We start from the raw sequence: 25,125 nt of genomic DNA, 5'->3' as shown, positions 1-25,125 counted from the left end.
GGTTTTCTCATTTGTTTTGTTGAAAAATTTGATAATTTCTCCCCCTAGAATTAGAATTGTCTTGGTTGCTAGAAATGGAATAAAGTTTTGAACAACATCTCTACTTTGTTTCTAACCAAGGTGCTGTTGTTAAGACCAGTGCTAACACAGAGAAGACAGAGGAAGATGAGAAAGGTAACAGCATTCAAGTTATAAATGGGGTTCCATGCTCTAGGAAAAAGGTGGTAGAAGTCTTATTCATACTTATTTATTAAGGTTATTTTCAGACAAGGCTGAATCCCTTGCTGGCCTAGAACTCTATGCAGTTGAGTTAGCCTTGAACTCATGGTCATTTTTTTTCTTCTACCCCGAGTGCTGGGACTGATAGCATGTGCCACATTGGGGGTGGGGGTGTGTGAAAGGGGTGGGGATGGGTGTTTGAGGGTGTGGGTATGTGGGGAGGTGGAGTGGGAGGGTGGGTAAGAGTGGGGGTGTTTGGTGTAGGGTGTGGATGAGTATAGGTCTGGGTTTGGGTGTGTGGGTGTGTAGATGTGTGAATGTGTGGGTGCGGTTATATGAGTTTGGGTGTAGGTGTGTGGATGTGGGTGTAGACCAGAGATTAACTACAGGTATCTTCTTCAGTCACTTTCTACCCCATTTTGCTTTTGAGACAGGGTCTCGCTATAGCCCTGTCTAGCTTGAAACTTACTATGTACTGGCTAGAACTCACAGATCTGCCTGCCTCTGCCTCTTGTCTTCTTAGTGCTGAGATTAAAGGCCAAAGCCACCATGCCTGGCCTTTCCACATTATTTTTTGAGGTGGGAGCTCACTAATTGAGCCAGGTTGCTAGAGACCCTTCTTGTCTGCTCACCAGCATGGAGCTTTACTTCAATGACATTGAATGGGTGTCACAGTGCTAGGGTAGAAGTTCAGTGTAGTCATTATGTAGAAGAATTGTTGGTTGTTATATTTCAGGGAAATTTTCAGTTTTATTATACTTTAAATATCAAACTTGATGTATTTATATTAAGAACTCTAGTACAGGGCTGGAGAGATGGCTCAGCGGTTAAGAGCACCCGACTGCTCTTCCAGAGGTCATGAGTTCAATTCCCAGCAACCACATGGTGGCTCACAACCATCTGTAAAGAGATACGATGCCCTCTTCTGGTGTATCTGAAGACAGCTACAGTGTACTTATATATAATAAATAAATAAATCTTTAAAAAAAAAAAAAGAACTCTAGTACATATATATGTTATTACTTAAAATATCTTTGACTATGACTTAAATTCATGAACTTTTTTTGAGACAGGATTTCTCTGTCCTGGAACTCTCTGTGTAGCTGGCCTCAAACTCACAGAGATCCACCTGCCTCTGCCTCCCCAAGTGCTAGGATTAAAGGTGTGGGCCACCATGAGTGACCAATTCAGAGCTTTTAAAAACTCTAGTGCTCTCTCTTCCTGACAGAGGACAGAGCTGCTCAGTCTTTACTCAACAAGCTGATCAGAAGCAATCTTGTGGATAACACCAACCAAGTGGAAGTCCTGCAGAGGGACCCGAGCTCCCCGCTCTACTCAGTGAAGTCCTTCGAGGAGCTTCGCCTGTGAGTGCTTGCTTATTTGCATTCAGACGGGATCATGGCCTAGCTACACATCTTTCATACAGCATTGTGTTTACCAAATGAGGTTAATAATATGCATGTAGCTGCTCTGAGTGCTACGGAAAGGCTCTCATGGGGTTCTCAGCTGCATCCTGGGTGTATCAGTGAAATGCTGTGTTCCTCAGTCTCACTGACTTTCTTCTCCATTGTCTTTTCTAGGAAACCACAGCTTCTCCAGGGAGTCTATGCCATGGGTTTCAACCGCCCTTCCAAGATCCAGGAGAATGCACTGCCTTTGATGCTTGCTGAGCCGTATGTGACCCAAAATACCTACCTCTGTCATTTATTGTTTAGAATACTTTTTAAACATTTAAACCTATTCATGCCTATAAACTCAGAAAATTAGGAAGCTGAGGCGGGAGGATGAAAAGTTGAAGTTCTCATCAAGCTATAAAATGAAGTCAAGATCAGCTTCACCAACCTTTAAAAAAAGTGCATACCAACTATTTGTGTGGATTTAAAAAAGAATTTCATTGCACTTATTTTGTGTGTGTGTGCACATGAATGCACCATGGTATGTGTATGGAGATAAGAGGACATATGGAGGGAGGCAGTTCTTGACCCCTACATAAGGTTCCCAGAGAATCAAACTCAAGTCATCAGGCTTGGCAGCAAGCACCTTTACCCACTGAGCCATTTTGCCAGTCCCCAGTTGTTTTTTTTTTTTTTTTTTTGGTTCTTTTTTTCGGAGCTGGGGACCGAACCCAGGGCCTTGCGCTTCCTAGGTAAGCGCTCTAACCGCTGAGCTAAATCCCCAGCCCCCCCAGTTGTTATTTTTAACCTGAACATATTGTTAGGAAAAGCTTAAGATGTTCAGTGAAGGGCTAGAGAGATGGCTCAGTGGTTAAGAGCACTGACTGCTCTTCCAGAGGTCCTGAGTTCAATTCCCAGCAACCACATGGTGACTAACAACCATCTGTCATGGGATCTGATGCCCTCTTCTGGCCCGTAGGCATACATGCAGGCAGAAAGCTATATGATGTATACATAATAAATAAGTATTTAAAAAAAAAAAGATGTTCAGTGAATTTGAAAGGATTTTATAGGGAAATGCCCATATACCTACTACCTAGATTTTACCACTAGCATCTTATTCTTCTCACATATCTGCTGACTATGGATCTTCTTGATGGTTTTTGCTTGCTTTTGGGAGAGTGTAAGGCTGACTTTGGAGATACTAATAGTGTTGTTTTGAGACAATCTCAGTATAGCTCAGACTGGTCATACATTCTCTTATGTTGTTAAAGATGACTTTTCCTTTTTCTTTTCCTTTTTTTTTTTTTAAAGATTTATGTATGTGAGTACACCATCACTGTCTTCTGACATTGGATCTCAGCCACCATGTGGTTGCTGGGAATTGAAATCAGAGCCTCTAGAAGAGCAGTCAGTGCTCTTAACCGCCGAGCCATCCCTCCAGCCTGACTTTTTTCTTTTTTAATGTTTGAGTATATGCTGTATGTGTTAGGAGAGGGGGAATTACAAGTGGTTGGTAGCCTACTGTCTAGGCTCTGAGAACCAAATTGGTATTCTCTGGAAAAGCAGCAAGCATTTGTAAATGTTAAGCCATCTCCAGAGAAGATGATTTTGAACTTCTGATCCTCCTGCCTTCGAGTCCCAAGTGTTAGGATTATAGGCAAGTTTATGCAGTCGTTGGTGTCAAACCCAAGGCGAGGTACATGGGCTGCCAGCTAAGACACATCCCCAGCTCCCTAAACTCCTTATTTCTGCTTGTGACGAACAGAGACTGCCCTAGCCTTGACTTGTATTTTCTCAGGTTTTTTGTCTACTCCTGCACTAATTGACAAAATAATGGATTTTGTTATGATATTTTCATACATGCATTTGAGGTAGTTTGATATATTTACTTACACACACACACACACACACACACACACACACACACACACACACACACACACATACCCTACCTTTTGTTTATTTCTGAAAGCCTTGTGTTCCTTATCCATATCTTTGACTGCTGCTTTGGCTATGTTAGGGCTTCATCTTGCTACCTTCAAGGACTTGAACTTGGTACTTGCTTTTTTTTTTTTTTACAGAACTTGCCACTTGAACCCTTAGTTTTGTGTTTTAAGGCGTTTTACGCTAGGTTACACTTTGTAAGCCAAGTGCTTGTTTGAGTTTCAGGTTGATGACATCTGAGGCTTTATAGGAAGGAGAGGAGATGGTTACCTAACATTTGGGTACAATTGTTTCAGGCAAGTAGGGATAATGCAGAAGCCTTAAGACGGCAGAGCAACATTGTGACGATTGTGGTTTGAGATGAGGGAGATTGGGAGAGAGAGAAAGAGATTTGAGTTGAGAGATACCAAGGAGCCAGAGCAGGTAGAACCTTTAAGGACATTAAAAGATCTGGAGAGGGCTGGAGAGAGATGGCTCATTTGGTAAAGTTTGCTGTGCATGTGTGAGGACCTGAGTTTGGATCCCAAGCATACACATCAAAAGCTAGGTGTAGCAGTTACCATGCTTGTATCCTGTCCTCATGCTTAAGGGCCAAGGCAGAGGGACCCATGGGAGTTACTGACCAGTTTAGCCAAATTAGAGAGCTCCAGGGTTAGTGAAAGACACTGTCTCAAAAAATAAAAATGGAAAGCTACTGAGGAAGATAATCTATGGTACTTAGTGTTTTGTGAACTTCACATAAGCTTAGGTCAGCTGGGAAGAGGGAACCTTAACTGAGAAAATGACTCCATCAGCCAGGCCTGTGGGCAAGTCTGAGGGAACTTGTTTCGATTAATGATTGATGTGAGAGAGCCCAACCTAATGGTACCACCCCTGGGCAAGCGATTCTATATTATATAAAGAAGCAAACTGAGCCAGGAGCTGGTGGCACACTCCTTTACTGTCAGCACTCAGGAGGCAGAGATAGGTGGATCTCTGAGTTTGAGGCTAGGTTTGTCTACAGCCAGAGCTACACAGTGAAACCCTGTCTCAAAGGGAAAAATAAATCAAGAAGGAGCCGAGTAAGCCATGGTGAGCAGGGCAATAAGCAGCACTCAGTCCTGCCTCCAGGCTCCTGCTTGACTTCTTTCTATGATGTGACTTGGGAAGTGTAAGCCAAGTCAACCCTTCATTTCCCAAGTCGCTTTTTGCTATGGTCTTTACCACAACAGTAGAACGCACACTGGGAAAATGCCTGATGTCAACTTCTGCACTTCCTATGCACACGTGTATACACATGTATGTGCACATACATAAGAATCTGGGCGAGGGGTTGGGGATTTAGCTCAGTGGTAGAGCGCTTACCTAGGAAGCGCAAGGCCCTGGGTTCGGTCCCCAGCTCCGAAAAAAAGAACCAAAAAAAAAAAAAAAAAAGAATCTGGGCGAAGTAAGGATCAGTTAGGTTTTTGAGCATAGGAGTGACCCAAAGTAAGTCACACTTTATTGAAATCACTGCTGCTTCAACTCTAGGTAAAGATAAAGAATGCTTAAAACTTCTACCACGAATCTGTGTTATTCTGCACATGTGAAGCTATCAAGTGTAATTCTGCTACAGAATCCAAGGTCGTCTTTTGTAAATGAAATTTAAAAACCCATTTGAAGCTTTATTTGCTTTTATTTTTTTTTTTGCTTTTTATTTATTTATTTATTTATTTTATTTTTTTCGGAGCTGGGGACCAAACCCAGGGCCTTGCGCTCACTAGGCAAGCGCTCTACCGCTGAGCTAAATCCCCAACCCTTTGCTTTTATTTTTAAAAAACTTTTTAAAATTTTTGTGAAAGCGTTTTGCCTGCATGAGTACATATATCTTCTGCATACCTGATGTTCAAGGATGTCAGAGGAAAGTATCTGATCCCCTGGAACTGGAGCTGCAGACAATTGTGAACCACCATGTGGATGTTAAGAATCAAGTTCAGAACATTGGCAAGAAAAACAGGTGTTCTTAACCACTGAACCATCTTTCTAGCCCGGTGAAAACTTGATAGTTGTCTAGTTAGGACTTCTGTTACTGTGATGACACGATGACCATGACAACTCTTAGGAAGGACAGCATTTACTTGGGGCTGGCTTGCAGTTTAGAGGTTTAGTCCATTATCATCACGACACGAAGCATGGTAGCATGCAGGCAGACATGGAGAAGTAGCTGACAGAATTCTACATCCAGGTCCATGGGCAACAAGAAGAGAAGAGACAGACAGACAGACAGACAGACACTGGGCCTGGCTTGAGCTTCTGAGACCTCAAAGCCCACCCCCAGAGACAGGCTTACACTTCCTCCACCAAGGCCACACCTCCTAATAGTGCCATGCCCTGTGGGACTATGGGAGCCATTTTCATTCAAACTACAACGATGGTGAAGCTCCTAAACATTTTGTTTTCCATGCAGCCCACAGAACTTAATTGCCCAGTCTCAGTCTGGTACTGGGAAAACAGCTGCCTTCGTGTTGGCCATGCTCAGCCAAGTAGAGCCTGCAAACAACCATCCCCAGGTAAGGGCTTTGGCCATTTGGGTTTTCTATTAGCATGTAACCTAAAGGGGGTAGATAGAGAGCACTGTTCCTGGACTACAGGCAGGCTGTGGGTGGTCAAGGTATTCACACTTGTAATCCCAATAAAGGACCGCTAGAGGCAGGAAAGTTTGAGGGTAGCATATGCTATGTAGTAAGTTCCAGGCTAGCTTGGGCTACAGAGTGAGACCCTGGTTTTTTTTCTTTTCTTTTTGAGTCCTGAAATGTATACATATAAGTAACTGAACTGAACAGGTTTAGGAACATGTGCACATGCACAAACATACATACGCACAGATACACCACACACCCACCCACACACACACACACACACACACACACATACATGAACACCCACATTTATCAACAGGGGTGGGGTACGAGGGAAATTTTGCAGGAAATAGGGAAAATGATGCAAGGATAATCTCAAAAAGTAAAAATATATATAATAAAACTTCATTGAAAGCATTTTCAGATACAAAACATACAGTGAGATTAGCCAAACTAGTGTCAATGAATTTTCAGTCAGTTTTTATATAATTAGAAAAATCAATCTGAAGGATGGACCTTTACACTGGATTTCTTTCTTTCTTTCTTTCTTTCTTTTTTTTTTTTTTTTTTTTTTTGGTTCTTTTTTTCGGAGCTGGGGACCGAACCCAGGGCCTTGCGCTTCCTAGGCAAGCACTCTACCACTGAGCTAAATCCCCAACCCCTTCTTTCTTTATCTTTATTTTAATTTTATGTTGTCTGTATATTTTATATGCAGATACAGGTGTGTGCTTGGTGCCTGCAGAGGCCAGAAGGCAGCATCATATCCCTTAGAGCTGGAGTTTGAGATGGTTGTGAGCCACAGTGTGGGTGCTGGGGATAGAACTCAGCTCCTTACTACTTTCATTATCATATTGTCTGTCTGTCTGTTTTGTTTTTGAGACAGGGTCCCTATGATGTAAAACTTATGTAGGCCAAGTTGGTCTTGAACTCACAGAGATCCACCTGCCTCTGCCTCTGAGTGGTGGGATTAAAGGGCGTGTACCACAGACATACTACAGCAGCTGTCAGCTTTATCTTTATTCCCTTATCCACCACACACACACACACACACACACACACACACACACACACACACACACACACGTACATTATATGCTAGAGTCCCCACTCCATCCATTTTTCTGCAAATTTTAAATAGTATTTAATTTTGTATTTTCTTTGAATGCTCATCTTTCTTTTTAATATTTTTTAAGATTTATTTATGTATATAAATACACCACCAGAAGAGGGCATCAGATCCCATTACAGATGGTTGTGAGCCACCATACGGTTGCTGGGAATTGAACTCAGGACCTCTGGAAGAGCAATCAGTGCTCTTAACCACTGAGCCATCTCTCCAGCCCCTGTATGTTCATCTTTTTTTTTTTTTTTTTTTTTCTTTTTTTTCGGAGCTGGGACTGAACCCAGGGCCTTGCGTTTGCTAGGCAAGCGCTCTACCACTGAGCTAAATCCCCAACCCTGTATGTTCACCTTTTTTGTTTTGTTTTGTTTTTGTTTTTGTTTGTTTGTTTTTCTGTATGTTCATCTTAAATAAACTAAAGATGTTATTTTATACAGGATCTTCCTCCTCCTCTTCCTCTTAAGGTCTCACTCTGTAGTTGAAGCTGTACTGAAACTTACTGTGTAATTCAGGCTGGCTATGAGCGTACAGCAGTCCTTCTGGGCCTGCCCTGTGCTGACTTGATTCTTCTTATATAACCCAGAACTCAAGTTGAACAGCAGTAGAGTGGCTAATGTTTCAAGGGAACACAAAGTCTACTGAACTTCCCATGGTATGCGGGTCCTAGAGTACTGCCAAAAAGCTTGGTGCTTTTACTTGTATGAAAAACTACTTTATTATTCTCATAGGTTTGAACATTATGACAACTGCCAGGGATGGTAGTACATATCTCTAATCTTTGAATTTGAAAAGCTGAGGCAAGTTGAGCTTGAATTTAAGGCTAACCTGGGCTTCATAGTCATCTGGAGGTCAGATTGGTCTATGTATATGTATATGTGTGTGTATCTGTATATATATATATCAAGACCTTTCCCCGAAAAAGAAGAGTAAGTTCTGAGAAATTTCTAAGTGAAAAAGAAGCTAATCTTCAGCTAGGTGGTAATGCCTTTAACTTCAGCATTTGGGAGGCAGAGGCAGGGAGTTCTCTGATTTTGAGGCCAGCCTGGTCTAAAGAGCAAGTTTCATAACGTCCAGGCCTCATTGAGACACTCTGTCTTGAAAAACAACCCTTATTCCTCAACTGGAGTTTGAGAATCTTGATCATGAACATAATGAGAGTTAAAATCCCCTGCGAGGTCTGTATACCTCTGGGCCGGTCTGTATGGTGTTTCCGGTTGAGTTTAACTGAGGAAAGGAAACCAACCTTGAATGTACATGGCATCATCCCAGACTGATTAGTGTTGGGTGCTGTGTGGAGGGAAGCCACTGGCTCTTGCCTTCCCTGCTTCCTGACTGCAAGGGCAGTGTGTGCAGATACTTTATACTTTACAGTTTACTGACTCAGCATGGTGGACCCTGGCCACCCAAACCTCTGGACTTTCCTTCCTGAAGTTGCAGCTGCTGTCCCAGAAAGAGAGCGACATGTAGCTAGTGCAGTCACTCCCAGGGAGGTTTGTGTGCTCCAGGGCCAGCTACTGCTCTGCTCGCTCCTTCCTTCCTTCCTTCCTTCCTTCCTTCCTCCCTCCCTCCCTCCCTCCCTCCCTTCCTTCCTTCCTTCCTTCCTTGAGACTGGTTCTTATTATGTAGCCCTAGCTGTCCTAGAACTCCTATGTAGAACAATCTGGCATTGAATTCAAGGGGTCAGCCTGCCTTTGCCTCCTGAGTGCTAGGATTGAAGGTGTTTTACAGTGCCTGGCTGACACTCCCTCTTTCAATGTCTTTATAGTCTGACCCCTAGTGATTCTAGTGTTTGACTCTGCAGTTTACAAGTGATACGGTGTGTTGGAGAGATGGCTCAGCAGTTAAAACACTGGCTGCTTTTCCAAAAGACTGGGATTCAATTCCCAGCAACCACCTGGCAGCTCTTCTCTGTCTTCAGTGTCTGTGGCTCCAGTTCCAGGGGATCTGACACCTTCACACAGACATAGATGAAGGCAAAATATGAATGCAAAAAAACATTTTTTATAAAGGGAAGTTCTGTATACTATATTTCTTTTTCTTTGACCTCAGATGGATGAGCAGGGTATTAGGGGGATGGCCCTTGGCCACACAGTCGTTAAGAGCTCTCATTCTGGACTCTGTTTTTCCTCTAGTGTCTCTGCCTCTCTCCAACCTATGAGCTGGCTCTTCAAACAGGAAAAGTGATTGAGCAGATGGGCAAGTTTTACCCTGAACTGAAGTTAGCTTATGCTGTTCGAGGCAATAAATGTGAGTAGAAGTATGGGGGCCTAGATCATAAATAACCACTCATTTTATGTCTGAAGAATTTCAACAGTTAAAGTTAGAACAGTTCAGTGAATGCATGAATCCTACCCATCCGGTTCAGAACTTAACATCTGCCACATTTTCTTTTCTTTTTTTTTTTTTTTACAGAACATTTTTTATTTTCCACTTAAGACTTTCCCAGAGGACGTAACTAACCTTGTCCCTACCCCACGTCCCACGAAGGGTTAGTGTGTTCACTGCTATAAAGCAGACTCGGAGAGTTTCAAGGACTGGAGCTAACCTTAAGTGGCAAAAATGCTTTCTGTCTGAATTATCATAAAAATGTTTAAATAATAAAACGAAAGTAAAGGAGCAAAGGGGTAACGGTGGCTTCAGAGTGAGGAGACCATTCACGGTTCACATCAGACACTCCATCGTGGCTCAGGCTTAACACGGTGGAGACAGGTCACTATTGTATGAAAGGTTCACCACAGCACGCTGTGTGCACCCGAGCAAGCCCACCCCAGCCCCTACTGCTTCCACCTCAAGTACTGCCCAGCCTGTCGGGCTGGCAGTGGAGAGGCACATGGGTCTTCCCTTCGATCCAGTCTTTGTTCTACGGCTGGGGAGTCTGTGTCAGCTCGGTAAAGAAGACAGCTGAGATCTACCAGGTCGTCAATAAAGTCAAACTGACTGATATCACTGTGAGGGAAGGGCCGTCGGGATTCATTCTCTTCAGATGCTCTTCAGTCATACATTTTACTCCCTCCATGCATTCATTCTCAGACTCCTTCTGGCCTCTTAGTGGGCTGGAGCAGCAAAATGGTGTGAGACAACACAGCAAACGCTTTGCTGCAGCCCCCGCTAGTGCCTCCGCCACCCCACAGCCACGCTTTCTTTTTTTTTTTTTTTTTTAAGATTTATTATGTATACAGCATTCTGCCTGCAGAGGCACCAGATCTCATTACAGATGGTTGTGACCCACCATGTGGTTGCTGGGAATTGAACTCAGGACCTTTAGAAGAGTAGACAGTGTCCTTAACCTCTGAGCCATCTCTCCAGCCCCCAGCCACGCTTTCTTTATTGATACGTTTGTGTGTTGTCGTTAAGTGTTTAAAAGTAAACTGTTGGGCAGGGGGAAATGACTCAGCGATTAAGAGCACTGACTGCTCTTCCACAGGTCCTGAGTTCAATTCCCAGCAACCACATGGTGGCTCAACCATCTGTAATGAGATCTGATGCCCTCTTCTGGAGTGCGGGCAGAACATTGTATACATAAAAAAAAATAAATAAATAAATAAATTGTCTTACTGAAATTCATCTGTTCTTAATCTTTTAGTGGGCACCTCATAGGGACATTATACACTCCTAATGCCCTTGTTTCAACCAAATACACTAACAGTTCCCTAGAAAACTAACATCGACTCTACTATTGCCCATTTGTACCTAAAATTTTCTTTGTTTGCTGAATTCTAGGTTGGTCTTGCCCTCACAATCCTGCTTCAGCCTTCTGTGTGCTCTGGGTATAGATATCCCACATTTCTGGCTATTTTTTTTATAATTTATTTTTATTTTATGTGCGTTAGTGTTTTGCCTATGTGTATAGCTGTGTGAGGGTATCGGATCTGGAGTTATAGACAGTTATGAGCTGCCTGTGGGTGCTTGGAATTAAACCTTGATTCTCTGGAAGAGTAGTCAGTTCTCGTAACTGCTGGGCCATCTCTCCAGCCCATCTGACTCCTTTTTAAAAAAATTTTTTTTTTTTCGGAGCTGGGGACCAAACCCAGGGCCCTGCTAGGCAAGCGCTCTACCGCTGAGCTAAATCCCCAACCCCTTAAAATTATTTTTATCATTATTTTTGTTACATCTTTTTTTTTTCTTTTTTCTTTTTTTTGGAGCTGGGGACCGAACCCAGGGCCTTGCGGTTGCTAGGCAAGCGCTCTACCACTGAGCTAAATCCCCAACCCCTTGTTACATCTTTAATATATAATTTCAGCAATTCACCAAGAGGTGGTGGTACGTGTTAGTTTAATTCCAGCACTTGGAAGGCGGAGGTAGGCAGATCTCTGAGTTCGAAGTCAGCCTAGTCTACAGAGAAAATTCCAAGATAGCCATAGCTACATGGAGAAACCCTGTCTGGAAAAACAAACAAAACCAAAAATAATACAATTTTAAAACTAATTAATCGTAATTTGATTAACTATGTGCCCATTAGATATTATGGTAGCATCCTAAATTTTTCCTAAAATATTAACAAAATCATTAGTATTAAATACAAACTATCTTCAAAATATTTCACAATGGAGAGCTGGCCTTGCATTTGGAATGCCTGAAGAAAACTTCTCTTTTACACAGTGGAAAGAGGTCAGAAGGTCGGTGAGCAGATTGTCATCGGTACCCCTGGGACCGTCCTGGACTGGTGCTCCAAAATGAAGTTCATTGACCCCAAGAAGATCAAGGTGTTTGTTCTGGACGAGGCTGATGTGATGATAGCGACTCAGGGCCACCAAGACCAGAGCATCCGCATCCAGAGGTAGGAACTAGAGCCAGGGGGAACTTGCCAGAGCTCCTCCTGCATCTTTGGGTTCTTTGCTCTGCTCTGTGCAGCTACATTGGTGCTGTGGGCCATTTCCACAGCTGCTGTCACCATGCTTCCAGCATGGGTCGAGAAGAGAGACCTGGGCCCCTCACTCAGCCCCAGTGCCGTGCTGGGTGTGCTCCTCCTTCCCCAGGATGCTCTCTCCCCACCTCAGCCTGCTGGGGCCATGACCCATCCAGAACGGGGAGGCTGAGCTTGTGCTCCTTCTGGTTGTAAAACCTTGGAGTCTTGCCAAGCGCCTGGGCCTCCCCTTGCAGGATGCTGCCCAGAAACTGCCAGATGCTGCTTTTCTCTGCCACCTTTGAAGACTCAGTGTGGAAGTTTGCCCAGAAGGTGGTCCCAGACCCCAACATCATCAAGCTGAAGCGTGAAGAGGAGACGTTGGACACCATCAAACAGTATTATGTCCTTTGCAATAACAGAGAGGAGAAGTTCCAGGCCCTGTGCAACTTGTACGGGGCCATCACCATCGCCCAAGCCATGATCTTCTGCCATGTGAGTAGTCCAAGGTCTGCTCGACGCACTACCCTTCCCTGCTGTTTGTAGGTTAATGAGTCCCCATCTCTGCCACCCAGCAGAGGAGGACTAGATCCCCCTCTGTACACTGGTGAAGGGAAACCACCATCTACATCCACTGTCCAGACAATAGTCTCCTTGGGATTTTGAGTTTAAAGTCGGTTTGGTTGATTATGCTTAGAGATTCCTTTAAAAAAGAAATTGCCCAATGCCAAGCTGAAGCTTAGTGCTGGCAGGTTTGAGTAGCAGGCATGGTTCTTCCAATCCCATAGTCAGCACCACAAAATCAAAGTAGAACAAAAAATTGAAAATCCACCAATAATTTTTTTCTGTATTTGAGATAGGGTTTCACTCTTTCCCTCGCTGTCCTTGAAATCATAGAAATTCTTCTGCTCTGTCTCTATCCCTCTCACCCTCTCTTCCTTTGCCTCGTGGTAGAATGAAAACATGCACAATTATGCCCACTTTACACATTTAAATATTTGTATTTTATCTTTATTTATATGTATGTGCCTCTCTGTGTATATATGAAAAGCAGGAGAGGTATTAGAGCCCAAGGAGCTGGAATTACACGCGGGTGTGGGCCCCCGGTATAGGTGCTGAGAACTCAACACTGGGTGCTCTCAACTGCTGAGCCACCTCTCCAGCCCTGGGTACAGTTCTTTTTTTCTGATAAAATATTTTTAAAATTATTATTACTACTATTATTATTACTATTATTATTGTGTGATAAATGTGTGTGTGCATGGAATTCCATGGATGACCTGAGTTTAATTCCTATAACCTATTTGTTGTCTGTGTACACCATGCCATGAACATGTACACACATATACACCCATACCAATAAATGAATATAAAATTTAAAAAAGTAAGCTGTTCATTTAGGCTAGTGAGATGACTCTGGGTAAAGGCGCTTGCTGCCAAGCATCACTACCTGAGTTCAGTGCCTTTTTTTTTTTAAAGATTTATTTATTTTTATATTAGTACACCGTAGCTGTCAGACACACCAGAAGAGGACATTGGATCATCGGATCCCAGATGATGTGAGCCACCATGTGGTTGCTGGGAATTGAACTCAGGACCTCTGGAAGAGCAGCCAGTGCTCTTAACCACTGAGCCATCTCTCCAGCCCACTGAGTTCAATTCCTGGTACCCATGGTGGGATGTGAGAATTAATCCTGAAGTTATTATTTGATCTCCTCATAAACTCAGCACATTCATGTTACCCTCCCGAACAAACACTACATAAATTAATTTAAGAAAATAAAACATAAAGCCAGGCATGGTGTTATACACCTTTAATCACAGCAAGAGGCAGAGGCAGGTAGATATCTGTGAGTTCAAGGCCAGCCATGGATACACAGTGAGACCTTGTCTAACAAATAAATGGTATGTCTATGCAGGCCTGGGAACAGCACTGTGAGGTGGTCAGGGCAGTGTCTCCTAGAATGGGTTCTTCATCTCGTACTCTGTCGCTGAGGCAGGGTCTTTCCTGTGGTTTGCTGCTACACTGTGTACTTCAAGCTCACTAGCCTGTAAGCACATGCATCAGACTCTTACATGGGCTCCAGGGATCTGAGCTCAAGATGTCAGGATTGTACTAATAGGCTCTTTACATACCCTGAGCCGTTTCCCAGACATGCTGTACTTTTTCAAGCTTTTTTAAAATTTATTTACTTATTTTGTGTCTATGAGCACACTGTAGCTGTCTTCAGACACACCAGAAGAGGGCATCAGATCTCATTACAGATGGTTGTGAGCCACCATGTGTTTGCTGGGATTTGAACTCAGGACCTCTGGAAGAGCAGTCAGTGCTCTTAACCTCTGAGCCATCTCTCTCTAGCCCAAACATTTTTTTTAATTAATTTATTTTTTTTTTGTGTATATGAGTGCACTGTAGCTGTCTTCAGAAGAGGGCATCAGATCCCATTACAGATGGTTGTGAGCTACCAAGTGGTTGCTGGGAATTGAATTCCTGTAAACCTGCTTCCAACATTCCAGAATGTTGACTAGCTTGATCTTGTATAGGCCTTGTTCAGGCAGCTACAGCTACTCAGAGGTCATGACTGCAGTAGTCCTGTCATGTCCAGGAGACGCTGTTTTACTGCAGTTATGCCCATCCTCTTGGTCCTGATGTTCCAGCCCACCCTTCACCCCCATGTGAGAAACGTTAAGCCTGGACAGCCTGCTGAATTCATTAGAGTCTTCACATTTCATAATGGCAACAGCCACCATTTTGTGGATATCTTTGTTTCTGTTTTTGTTTTTGTTTTACAGGTCTCTTCATTAAAAACAATTCTTTTCACTCCAGACCCGCAAAACAGCTAGCTGGCTGGCGGCAGAGCTCTCCAAAGAGGGCCACCAGGTGGCCCTGCTGAGTGGAGAGATGATGGTGGAGCAGAGGGCTGCTGTGATCGAGCGCTTCAGAGAAGGCAAAGAGAAGGTTCTGGTGACCACCAACGTGTGTGCCCGTGGTGAGCAGAGACTGGCCCCGTTCACCAGGCAGGGGGGCCCAGGCCTGTGAGCAAGAAAAGTTCTTGTGCTCATGGTCTCCTGGAGGTCGGAGGGTTGGGGGCCGTTCCTTCCTAGGAGGGGCTGATTGATTCCTTTGGGTGGAAGGGAAGCCAGCAGTCTGGCTGTGGTGGGAAGGTTTCCAGATGCTCCCTGACTCGTAGAGTTGTGTCCTTCGGCCTCGGCTACAGCCCTCTTTAGTGTGTGCTCTTCAGTGGCCACATGTGACCTGTCCCAGCCATGTCTCCAGTGCCACTGGGTATGTGTGGCTGATGGTACCTCCCTCCCCTTGTCTCCTGCCTGCCTCCCTTTGTACAGGTATTGATGTTGAACAAGTGTCTGTGGTCATCAATTTTGACCTTCCTGTGGACAAGGACGGGAACCCAGACAATGAGACCTACCTGCACCGCATTGGGCGCACAGGCCGCTTTGGCAAGAGGGGCCTGGCAGTAAACATGGTTGACAGCAAGCACAGCATGAATATCCTCAACAGAATCCAGGAGCATTTCAGTGAGTCCCTGAGTGGGCTCTGCCGGATCCCCTTTTCAGAGGGGGGTGTGGAAGAGTGGATGTTTCCTCAGTCCCTGAGGCGGGCTCTGTCCCTGCATATTGAGGGCTCGGGGACTGGAGTATCAGTGCCCTGGGACCAGGCTGGGAGAAGCTGACTCCTGGGATGTTGGTGTCAGTGACCAGAGCCCTGGTGCTGTCTGCTCAGGCTCAGGAAGCCTGCCCTGTGCCTAGAGGAAGCATCACTGTCCCACAGGGAGGTGCCTTCCCAGACTGCCCTGCTGTCCTAGGTGACTTCTGTCACATCTCCACGGTAGTTCACGGTGGTCTTCCAATCCTTTCTCTTTCCCTCAGATAAGAAGATAGAAAGATTGGACACAGATGACTTGGACGAGATCGAGAAAATAGCCAACTGAGAAGCTTCTCCATGGGCTGGCGCCACCCTCAGCACTCCCTGCCTGGGACTCCAGTGCTTTTATGGCATAGGCCTTGACAGGCACCTCAAAGACCAAGGTCTGAGTAGAGACTACCTACCTCATTCGGAATTACGTTTGGACTTGACAGAAATTTGTGCAAATGATGAGGGATGGTAGAAAATTTGTTTACACAACTTTGGAAGATTAGGCATGAATGAATACACAGAAATTTACCTTTTACAAGTCCCGTCTTTTTTTTTTTTTTTTTTGGACAGAACTTCCCCATCTTTACACTAATCTAGACAATACCCCAAGGATTCCTTATGACAGAACTTAGCTGAGTATGACTTGGAGTGTTCAGGCCAGGCGTGTGCAAGTAGCCACACAGTAGTACAAGAAAGGCAGAGTCCCCAGGTAGGAGAAGGATGTGTCAGGAGGGTAGCACGAGGTAGTTGTCCTGTGGACTGCTGTGTAGGACCTGGTGTGCAGTGGCTGAGCTGGATGGATGGTGCCAGACCCCGCTGACACTCTTTCTAGGAAACGACTTGTATGCTGGACCAAATGCCTTTGGGTCCCCCTGTCTCTCTATTGAGCTTTGTGCCTCAGGAATGTGATGTTCTTTCCAGCAGGCAGCAGTCATGTGCTGTGCAAATCTGGTATTGTGAGTTCTCGGCTCATACTTCAGCAAGACCTGTGGGGCAGTTGTCAGAGGATTAGTGGTACCTTGGCTTACACCTAGTTCATGGGGACTTGAACCATTGTTTTTACATCTGTAACATCACTTTGAGTGTTAGTTGTCCCAGGCAAATAAAAGGGTACCTGAGATCTGGATTTTAAGTGAGTACTATAGCTTCAAGTTTCTGATGGGCAAGCAGTCTTGATCTGAGCAGTTGCCAAAAATCCTTGCTTTGTCGGTGGTTCCCAAAGACTAGTCCTATCAGGGCTAGGGGTGATTACAGACATTGAGCATTGTGAGTCTGCAGGGATTCTCATGGTCTGTGTTCACAGTGCCTGGAATGAATACAAGTGAGTGAGATGAAGGGCAGATGGACCACAACCATTTGTCTGTCCAAGACAGAGTAATCGCCATGCGTTTGCTCCTTCCTCCCTTAGCACCTGTCAGTAGAATAGTAAAGCAAACAATAGGAACAGAATTTGTCACAGTTAGGTCATAGATACCCTGAGTGACGCAAACGGAAAGATCGAGAGGCATCCTCTCATGGGGTGAGTCCTCTCTCTAGCGCCTGTTTTGTTTTGTTGCATGTATGTGTTTGCTGGGACTCAAAGCCAGAGCCCTGTGGTCTGTAATGTAAGCACGTTACACTTAACCATTATTCCCAGCCATGGTAGAAGAATTTTGTGATGAGAGGTATTGATCCTAGATCTTCTTATCTGTGTTCATGTATCTTAAGGCCAGCTCTGTCACCTGGGAAAGGAGAGTGCCATGGCTACCGCCTGGGGCTACCGCTCAGTGTCACAGAGAAACCAACAGCCTGCCAGTTCTCTACTTTCTCCAGTGGGTATTTGAATAGAATTCTCTGTGTGCTTTTGGCCAACTTTGATCTATCTTAGGAGTCTTAAAAGGAGAGAATAAACTTTTTCTCTTAAAATACTGTGGACCAAACTTGAGATAACTGAAAACAAGGACTGTAGTTGGAGAAGTGTGAGACTCTTCCCTGAGTCTGAGAAGGAGAATGGGGAAGGAGAGCAGCAGCCTCTCCAGTGGCTTCTGGTGGAAATGTAGATCGGCCTCCTAACCTAGAGTCCTGCTCCTCCAAGAATCAACTGGATGGGTTTCATGGTGTCTGTGGGGATTCATTGGTTTAAGGTTAAAAACTAATTGGAAAGACTCCCAAAAGACTATCCACCTTTTAAAAAGGTGAGGCCTACATTGTGGATGGCTCTGGAAGTCACTTGTGTCATGTGGACCATATTCCTTCACAGCCCACACTCACTCCTGCCACCACCTGTCCCCCAGGGCGAGGTTAGTACTGTTAGGAGCCTTCAGAATGTATTGAGCTTGCAGAGCCTTGGTACCAGGGATTAGACTGATGTCAATAAAGTTATGTATCTAGGAAATGATAAACCGAGCCCTCAGAGACAGGAGCTCAGGGAAAGGAGAGAAAGAAGCTCAGGGAAAGGAATTTTTTGTCTAATGAAAAGTTTTGTAACATTCATTATCCACAAACAGATCTTAATGGATTTTTACTCTTTGACCTCAAACTTAAATTCCTGCCTCAGTTTCTTGAGTGTTAGAATTATAGGTGTGTACTATCATGCCAGACTGAGGTATTTTGTTCTCAGAGTATCATTTATTGGTTGGTTGCATAAGATCTGATCAATTGTTGAGACATAGTCTTTTGGGAGTTTAGGGTTTTTGTTTGTTTGGATTTTTTTTTTTTTTTGGTTCTTTTTTTTCGGAGCTGGGGACCGAACCCAGGGCCTTGCGCTTCCTAGGCAAGCGCTCTACCACTGAGCTAAATCCCCAGCCCCTGTTTGGATTTTTTGAGACAGGGTTTCTCTGTGTATCCCTTGCTGCCCTGGAATTTGCTCTGTAGTAGACCAGGCTGGCTTTGAACTCCAGGATCCACCTGCCTCTGACTCCTGAGTGCTGGGATTAAAGGTGTGCACTTCCACATCCTGCAAGATACAGTTTTTCCTGGTGTTAATTATGAATTATTCATGTTACTAAGACAGGAATGATTGTAAGAAGGAAGCAGCATTTTGTGGTTGTTGGTGTATTAAGTAGTTGACATTGCCTCAGGCTAGTATCAGTCGTTTAGTTGGTACTGTTCTAGCACGAGCAACCAGGGCTCTCTACAGACCAGGATTCTGTTCACTCGCCAGAGGAACTCACACACACACCTCACCCCACTTTAGTAAAACAGGATGATGTTGGTCACTGCCTATAAAGTCAGTCTATGGATGCATCTTCCAGGAGTGATGGTATATACCAGTCAGGCCCAGCATTAGCAAGCATGATAGTCCGTATCTGTAAATCCCAGCATTAGCAAAGCTGAGGCTAGAGGGATTGGAGTTTAAAGTAAGCCTAGGCTACATAGGTCCTGTCTCAAAAAACAAAACAAAACAAAAAATAGTCTGAGCATGGTGCTTCATGCCCATAATCCTGGCATTTGTGATCTGAAAGCAGGAAGTTCAGGAGTTCAGAGCTAACCTAGGCTCCAAGAAGCTGGCTCAGGGCATTCCACCTGGAGGCTGAGGCAGAATTGCTGAGTTCAAAGCCAGCCTGGGTTACTTAGAAATAGGCCAGCCTTAGCTCTGTACACTGAGTCAAGTTGACAAGGGTGGAAGAGAGATTCTGGGAAAACAGAGCTCAGGTGGCCATGAGTGGGAGAGAAAAGTCAGGGTCACAGGATAAAATGCTGCAGCTGTTTTAGTTTTTGTTTGGGATAGGGTCTCAGTGTTCAACACAGGCTGGCCTGGAAATCAAAGCAATTCTACCTCAGCCTCCTGAGTGCTGGGATTCTAGGCAGGAGCCATCAAGACCTGGTGACTAAATTTTGGCTGCATCATAGTCCAGTGTCCTGCTGTGACAGACTAGCCAGGGCTGGGCAGTCTGAGGACAGGTGAGCATGCGGGCGTGGAGGCGGAGACGTCAACATCAGCATTAGCAGCAGGATGAGGAATTCTGAAATCAGTGTAGCAAAACTGGCTTTCTGTTGTTGGAGGGGGGAACTGGACTGCCTGCCTCCTTTGCCCACACTCAGGTAATGACTGTTTCTCTTGGTCCTCATTAGAGACACCAGATTCTTGAGGACTCCTTGCAAGTTTACATGGCTTTGCTTCTCTATGAGAATAAATACCTGTGTTCTGTTGCCTGGCTGTTAAGGTGTCTTCTATAAAGGACCCTGGGGCATGAAATTAACCCAAGAAACTTACGCTGAGGCACTTACACCGCTTTTCTTGTCCTTAGCTGAGATAGAACTTTCCCAGAACAACTTGAAACCCCGTGTGAAGATGCAGACTCATGCTTGTCTTGGCTTCCAGACTGTCTTGGCTTTAGAATCCGAAGGGGCAGGGAGGCGGCTGCTCTGTCATAGTTTCAGTCATGAAGTGGGGAATGACTAGAAGGTGGAGGAAGGTATGGTGGCCCTGCAGATGTCATCTTAACACTTGCAGGGCTGATGGTTGAAACGTTTGAGTACTGCTAGGGCTACAGAGATCTGGACTGTGTCGTGAGATCATGATCAGGTTAGGTCAAGCTTTACAGTGATGCCTGACATGCCCGCTGTCCATGAACCATGTCTCCCCTCTGTCTTAGCTACAGTTAATGGGCAGAGAGAGACAAGGGTGAGAGAGCAGACCTTCTGTGTCTTTTTGAGCCCAGAATTGTGGCTAGCTTTTGCCAAGGGAAGAAATAGGTTTCCCTAGAAGACTACTGTTGTTCAATGTGTTTTCCCCATTCCAGTTCTTCAACCTAAAAGCAGCCTACTGAGTGTAGGTTGTTGTAATTATTCCCTGAGGGCAAGCCTCCCTCCCCATTCACACTTGAAGGAACAAGTCAGGTTATGTGGCTAAGTAAGCCTGTCACACTTGAAGGAACAAGTCAGGTTATGTGGCTAAGTAAGCCTGTCACACTTGAAGGAACAAGTCAGGTTATGTGGCTAAGTAAGCCTGGTTTTTTGGGTTTTGGTTTTATGTGTGTGTGTGTTCAGCTCATTTTGCTATCTGACAGCAGTGGCTGCTGAATATGCGTAGAAATTATCAAGCTGTGGCTAGTGCATGACTCTGGTTATTACTGATCCAGGTCCTAAAGGTCAGAGGGCACTGGCTGCCTCAGGGAGTTGTCATTAGTGGGGCACTGGTGCCTAGCCTCTCACTAATTTTATTTTTTAAGACTTGCTCATCTTTTTAAATAAATATATTTTTAAAATTGTGTATGGTGTTTTGTTTGCATTAACTTTGTGCTGGGTCTTATGGTTTCCACTGCTGTGAAGAGACACCATGACCACAGCAACTCTTATACACAAATCATTTCACTGGGTCTGGCTCATAGTTTCAAAGGTTCAGTCCATTACTGTCATGGTGGGAAGCATGGGCGCATGCAGGCAGACTTGGTGCTGGGGAGCTCAGAGTTCTATGTCTTGATCTGAAGGCAGCCAGAAGACTGTCTTCTGCAGGCAGCCAGGAGGAGGGTCTCAGCCACACGGGTGGAGCCTGAGCAGAAGAGGCTTAAAATCCACCTACACAGTGACACACTTCCTCCGTACTTAATAGCTGAGGCCAAGGATTCAAACATGAATCTCTGGGGGACAAAGCTTCAAAAAGCACCACATACAGTGTCTGTGAAGGCCAGCAGGGGACACGTGATCCCCAGAGTGATGGAGGATTCTACTCAGGTTCCTCAGCAGTACTAACTACTTCCTAAAGGGACGAGTGTCGTTCTAATGTTTACAGTTGGCACACGCCAGCTTCTAGGTCTTTACTGACCTTAGTTCTTGGGCATTTTCTCTTGTCTGCCATAGGTAACTTTGTTCATCCTATGGCTCTGTTTGCTGGAAACCCCCAAAATCTATCCTAAGACCTGACGAATTTTGGGGTAGGCTTGTAGCTGGGGTATTTTCTAGTCGTGTTATCAGCAACAAGGAGCCCAGCAAACACTACCAACCCAAACCCCGAATGCTGCTCTTGAGTTTCTCCTCCAACTTGACCTAACAAAATGGCATAACAGTTACCTTTGCTCAAGTTACAAACCTGGAATTCAACATGGGTCTTGCTCCCTGACCCTGACCCAATAAAAACACTAAGTCCTTTGGGTCAGTCATCCATTGCTGTGTCACAAGTCTCAAAACAATGGCTTGTCAGATGTGGCAATACATGGCTTTAATCCTAGGTTTCAGTAGGCAGACGTAGGTGGTCTACTGTAAATGAACTCACTCTGTTTCACAGCAAATATGTGTTATGGTCTGTTTCACAAATAGGGAAACACGCACAGAGAGGCTATACGAAGTGTCCTACAACACCCCAATAGTAAGAGGCCTAGACTTTCTGGATCCAGGCCCCACACTCTTAATATGTTTGTCTCATGCTATTTTAGAACTGCTTTTTAGAGATTTACGTATATTGAGTGTGCTATCTTATGTAAATCTGCCAGAAGAGTGCATCAGATCCCATTACAGATGGTTGTGAGCCACCATGTGGTTGCTGGGATTTGAACTCAGGACCTCTGGAAGAGCAGACATTGCTCTTAACCGCTGAGCCATAGCTCCAGCCCCTGGAAGTATGTCTTTACTACTGAATTCTGGACATAGCAACAGCAGGGGTTGCAAAGAACTGTCCCCTGTTAATATGTCTTCAAATGTTTATCCTTGAGAAAATGCTTCACGGTCATTTTCTCATACAATTAATTTAGTGCTGGGAATCAAACCCAAGCTTCTTCCCACATGATGATTCAGCTGCATCTCCAGCCCTTTATACCTTTTTTTTTTCTTTTTTTTAGCCAAGGCCTCTATGTAGCCTTTACTGGCCTGTAGACCAGGCTTCTGTCTGCCTCTGCCTCTCAAGTGAGAGAGGTGTGCGCCACTGCGCTTGGCTTCTTTTATATAATAAAAATTTGAAAAGCCACACAGTTACTCTAGCACCTGATATTATCCCTTGTTTTTTTTCTGAATCTTTATAGCATTTCGTTGGCCCTCGCCATCCTGTTTCTTACTCTATATAGAGGCACCTGGAGTGTAAAGGAGCAGAAAATTCGCTGACCGATTTGCTCCCTCCCTAACAGTTCTTGTGCCCACCATGGGCATACTGCAGGGGATCCAATGGTGAATGTGGGACTCCGGGATGAAAACAAAATCCTCACACATGAGAAATTGACAGTTCCAGACACCCAGGAGCAGGTTAAGTGTCCAGAAAAGGACATTGTCCTCCAGTAATTGGGTTCACTGATTTGGCTTTGGCCAATCAGATGCCAGCAAGGGTCAAAGTTGCAGGCTTGTTGAGTTGGTTAAGTGTGAAGAAAGCCAGCTGCTGCCTCTCCCAGGTTTTGGGTTTGTGCTGTAGAACTAAATTGCCCTGAAATCAAAGGTCAGATTTGCCAGTTGGTTAGGTTTACTGATGTTAAAATTAACTTCTAGAATTCCAGTTTCCTCAACCAGCCTCAACTGGCCTCAACTGGGGAATGGAGATGACATAAGGATACTGAGAATAAATGTTTCGAATATTCTGTGTAAAATTGTTTGTTTGTTTGTTACTTGTTTCGTTTTGTAGATAGGTTTCTTTGTGTAGCCTGAAATTGACCCTGTAGATGAGGCTGGCCTCAGAAATCTGCTTACCTCTGCCTCTCCAGTGCTGGGATTAAAGGCATATTTGACCATGCTCAGTTTAGAATGAAGTTTTTTTTTTTAATTTTTTTTTAACTTACTACCACTTTTAGGCCTCCTGGCTAAAATGGAGTATAGATGTTAAGTCATGTTACCGTGTGCAGCTGAGTCAGAACTTGTCTCAGTGTTGTCTGTTTGGTAGGAAATATCAGAAAGTGCGTTCTCTTTGGCCTTTGGTGTGGAAAAAGGAGTCATTGTAGTTATGCTCCTTTTGGGGTGTACAGCCTAGCTGTGGGTTAGGAATGAATGTACTAGCAGAAGGTAAGGAATAGCCCAGAGCTGTTTCCAACAATAACTGAGTGGCTTCATTGTTCCATTTGGGGCTTCAGCCTAAACCACCAGAAATCAACCTCATAGTGGATGCAGATGGTATGAAAGAACTATTTGTTTTTTTTTTAACTCATTAAACGCAGGAGTGGTGGTGCGTACCTGTAATCCCAGCACTTGGGAGGCAGAAGCAGCAGAATTTCGGAAAGTCTGAGGCTATCCTGTTCTACATTGAGAATTCCAGACTGGAAGGAAGGAAGGAAGGAAGGAAGGAAGGAAGGAAGGAAGGAAGGAAGGAAGGGAGGGAGGGAGGGAGGGAGGGAGGGAGGGAGGGAGGGAGGGAGGGAGGGAGGGAGGGAGGGTGGGAGGGAGGGAGGAAAGAAGGAAAGAAGGAAGCAAGCCAGCCAGCCAGCTGGGTGTAAGGAGGCCAGGCTGATTCCATGACAAGCTTCAAACTGGCAGTTAAGGAGACTGGGCCTAACTATTTCCAAGAACTGGGCAATTCCTGGCAAGTCCAGGTCTCAGAAGCTGCCCCACCACCTAGCCTGATGCAAGGACAACGGGTCAGCAGCAGTTTCCAGACTTCCTCAGCTACTTCCTCAGCCAAAATTTTCCAGACCTCCTCAGCAAGTTTCCAGCACTCACACTTCAGTAATGGAATGTCCGGAGATGAACCAACAGATTGACATAGAGGTCACCTAACCCAGAATTCCCTAATGTGCTAAATCAGGCCTGCAAGCTCACTTGGGTGTCTCTCCATCTTGTTAATGGCGAGACCCCAGCATCTGGACTTCTACAGAATAAAACACTTTTTGGGTTTACATACTGTTTGGGTTGGGGGGGGTGTCATTCTTCAGCAAATCAGGGACCCTTACAGCTGGCAATGGTGCCTGCTCTTATTCCCAGCACTCTGGAGGGAGAGGCAGGTGAATCTCTGAGTTCAAGGCCAGCCTGGTTTACAGAGTGAGTTTGAGTGCAAGTGAAGGCTACACGGAGAAAACCTTTCTTGAAAAATCAAAACCAAATCAAACCAAACCCTAAATGTCTTGCAAACCCACGACAACTCAAAACTTGAACTCCTTTCTTTTTTTTTTTTTTTTTTTTTTTTGGTTCTTTTTTTTCGGAGCTGGGGACCGAACCCAGGGCTTTGCGCTTCCTAGGCAAGCGCTCTACCACTGAGCTAAATCCCCAACCCAAAACTTGAACTCCTTAATTGTTCCCGGATACCATGTCTTCTCTAAGAATTATGTCCCAGCAGACACACTGAAGAAAGAACCATGTTCTTGGTACTAGAACAGGTATGCTTTGTAGTGAAATTTCAAGACAGAAGACAGTGGATAGCTAGACTGGAAATACATGTGTTTTGAGACTAGGTCTCATAGCAGAGACTGGCCTTGCACTCTCTCCCTCCCTACACCTCCCAAGTACAGGAGTTAAAAGTGTTCACT

General features: G+C 44.8%; 1 protein-coding gene across 5 annotated transcripts in view; it reads left to right on the top strand.

Annotated features, from left to right (window-relative positions):
• Positions 1-20,969, top strand: part of Ddx19b (DEAD-box helicase 19B) — a 32,568-nt gene extending 11,599 nt beyond the window's left edge. For 4 of the 5 annotated variants that reach the window (XM_063278292.1, XM_039098000.2, XM_008772534.3 and 1 more), the window contains exons 3-12: positions 121-174; positions 1,448-1,583; positions 1,800-1,892; positions 5,986-6,088; positions 9,410-9,524; positions 11,877-12,054; positions 12,378-12,615; positions 14,948-15,110; positions 15,466-15,657; positions 16,009-20,967. In XM_063278292.1, coding sequence (XP_063134362.1) covers positions 1,831-1,892; positions 5,986-6,088; positions 9,410-9,524; positions 11,877-12,054; positions 12,378-12,615; positions 14,948-15,110; positions 15,466-15,657; positions 16,009-16,070 — 1,113 coding nt within the window. In that variant the 5' untranslated portion in view covers positions 121-174; positions 1,448-1,583; positions 1,800-1,830 and the 3' untranslated portion in view covers positions 16,071-20,967. Of the gene's footprint in view, positions 1-120; positions 175-1,447; positions 1,584-1,799; positions 1,893-5,985; positions 6,089-9,409; positions 9,525-11,876; positions 12,055-12,377; positions 12,616-14,947; positions 15,111-15,465; positions 15,658-16,008 lie in introns of all 5 variants that reach the window. The other variant, NM_001005895.4, reaches the window with a different exon arrangement.
• The last annotated feature ends 4,156 nt before the right edge of the window (positions 20,970-25,125 follow it).

This window comes from Rattus norvegicus, chromosome 19 (genome assembly GCF_036323735.1).
Source record: "Rattus norvegicus strain BN/NHsdMcwi chromosome 19, GRCr8, whole genome shotgun sequence".
Taxonomy (NCBI): Eukaryota; Metazoa; Chordata; class Mammalia; order Rodentia; family Muridae; genus Rattus; species Rattus norvegicus.
The sequence above is the reverse complement of the archived record's forward strand: the minus strand, read 5'-3'. Positions and strand labels throughout refer to the sequence as shown.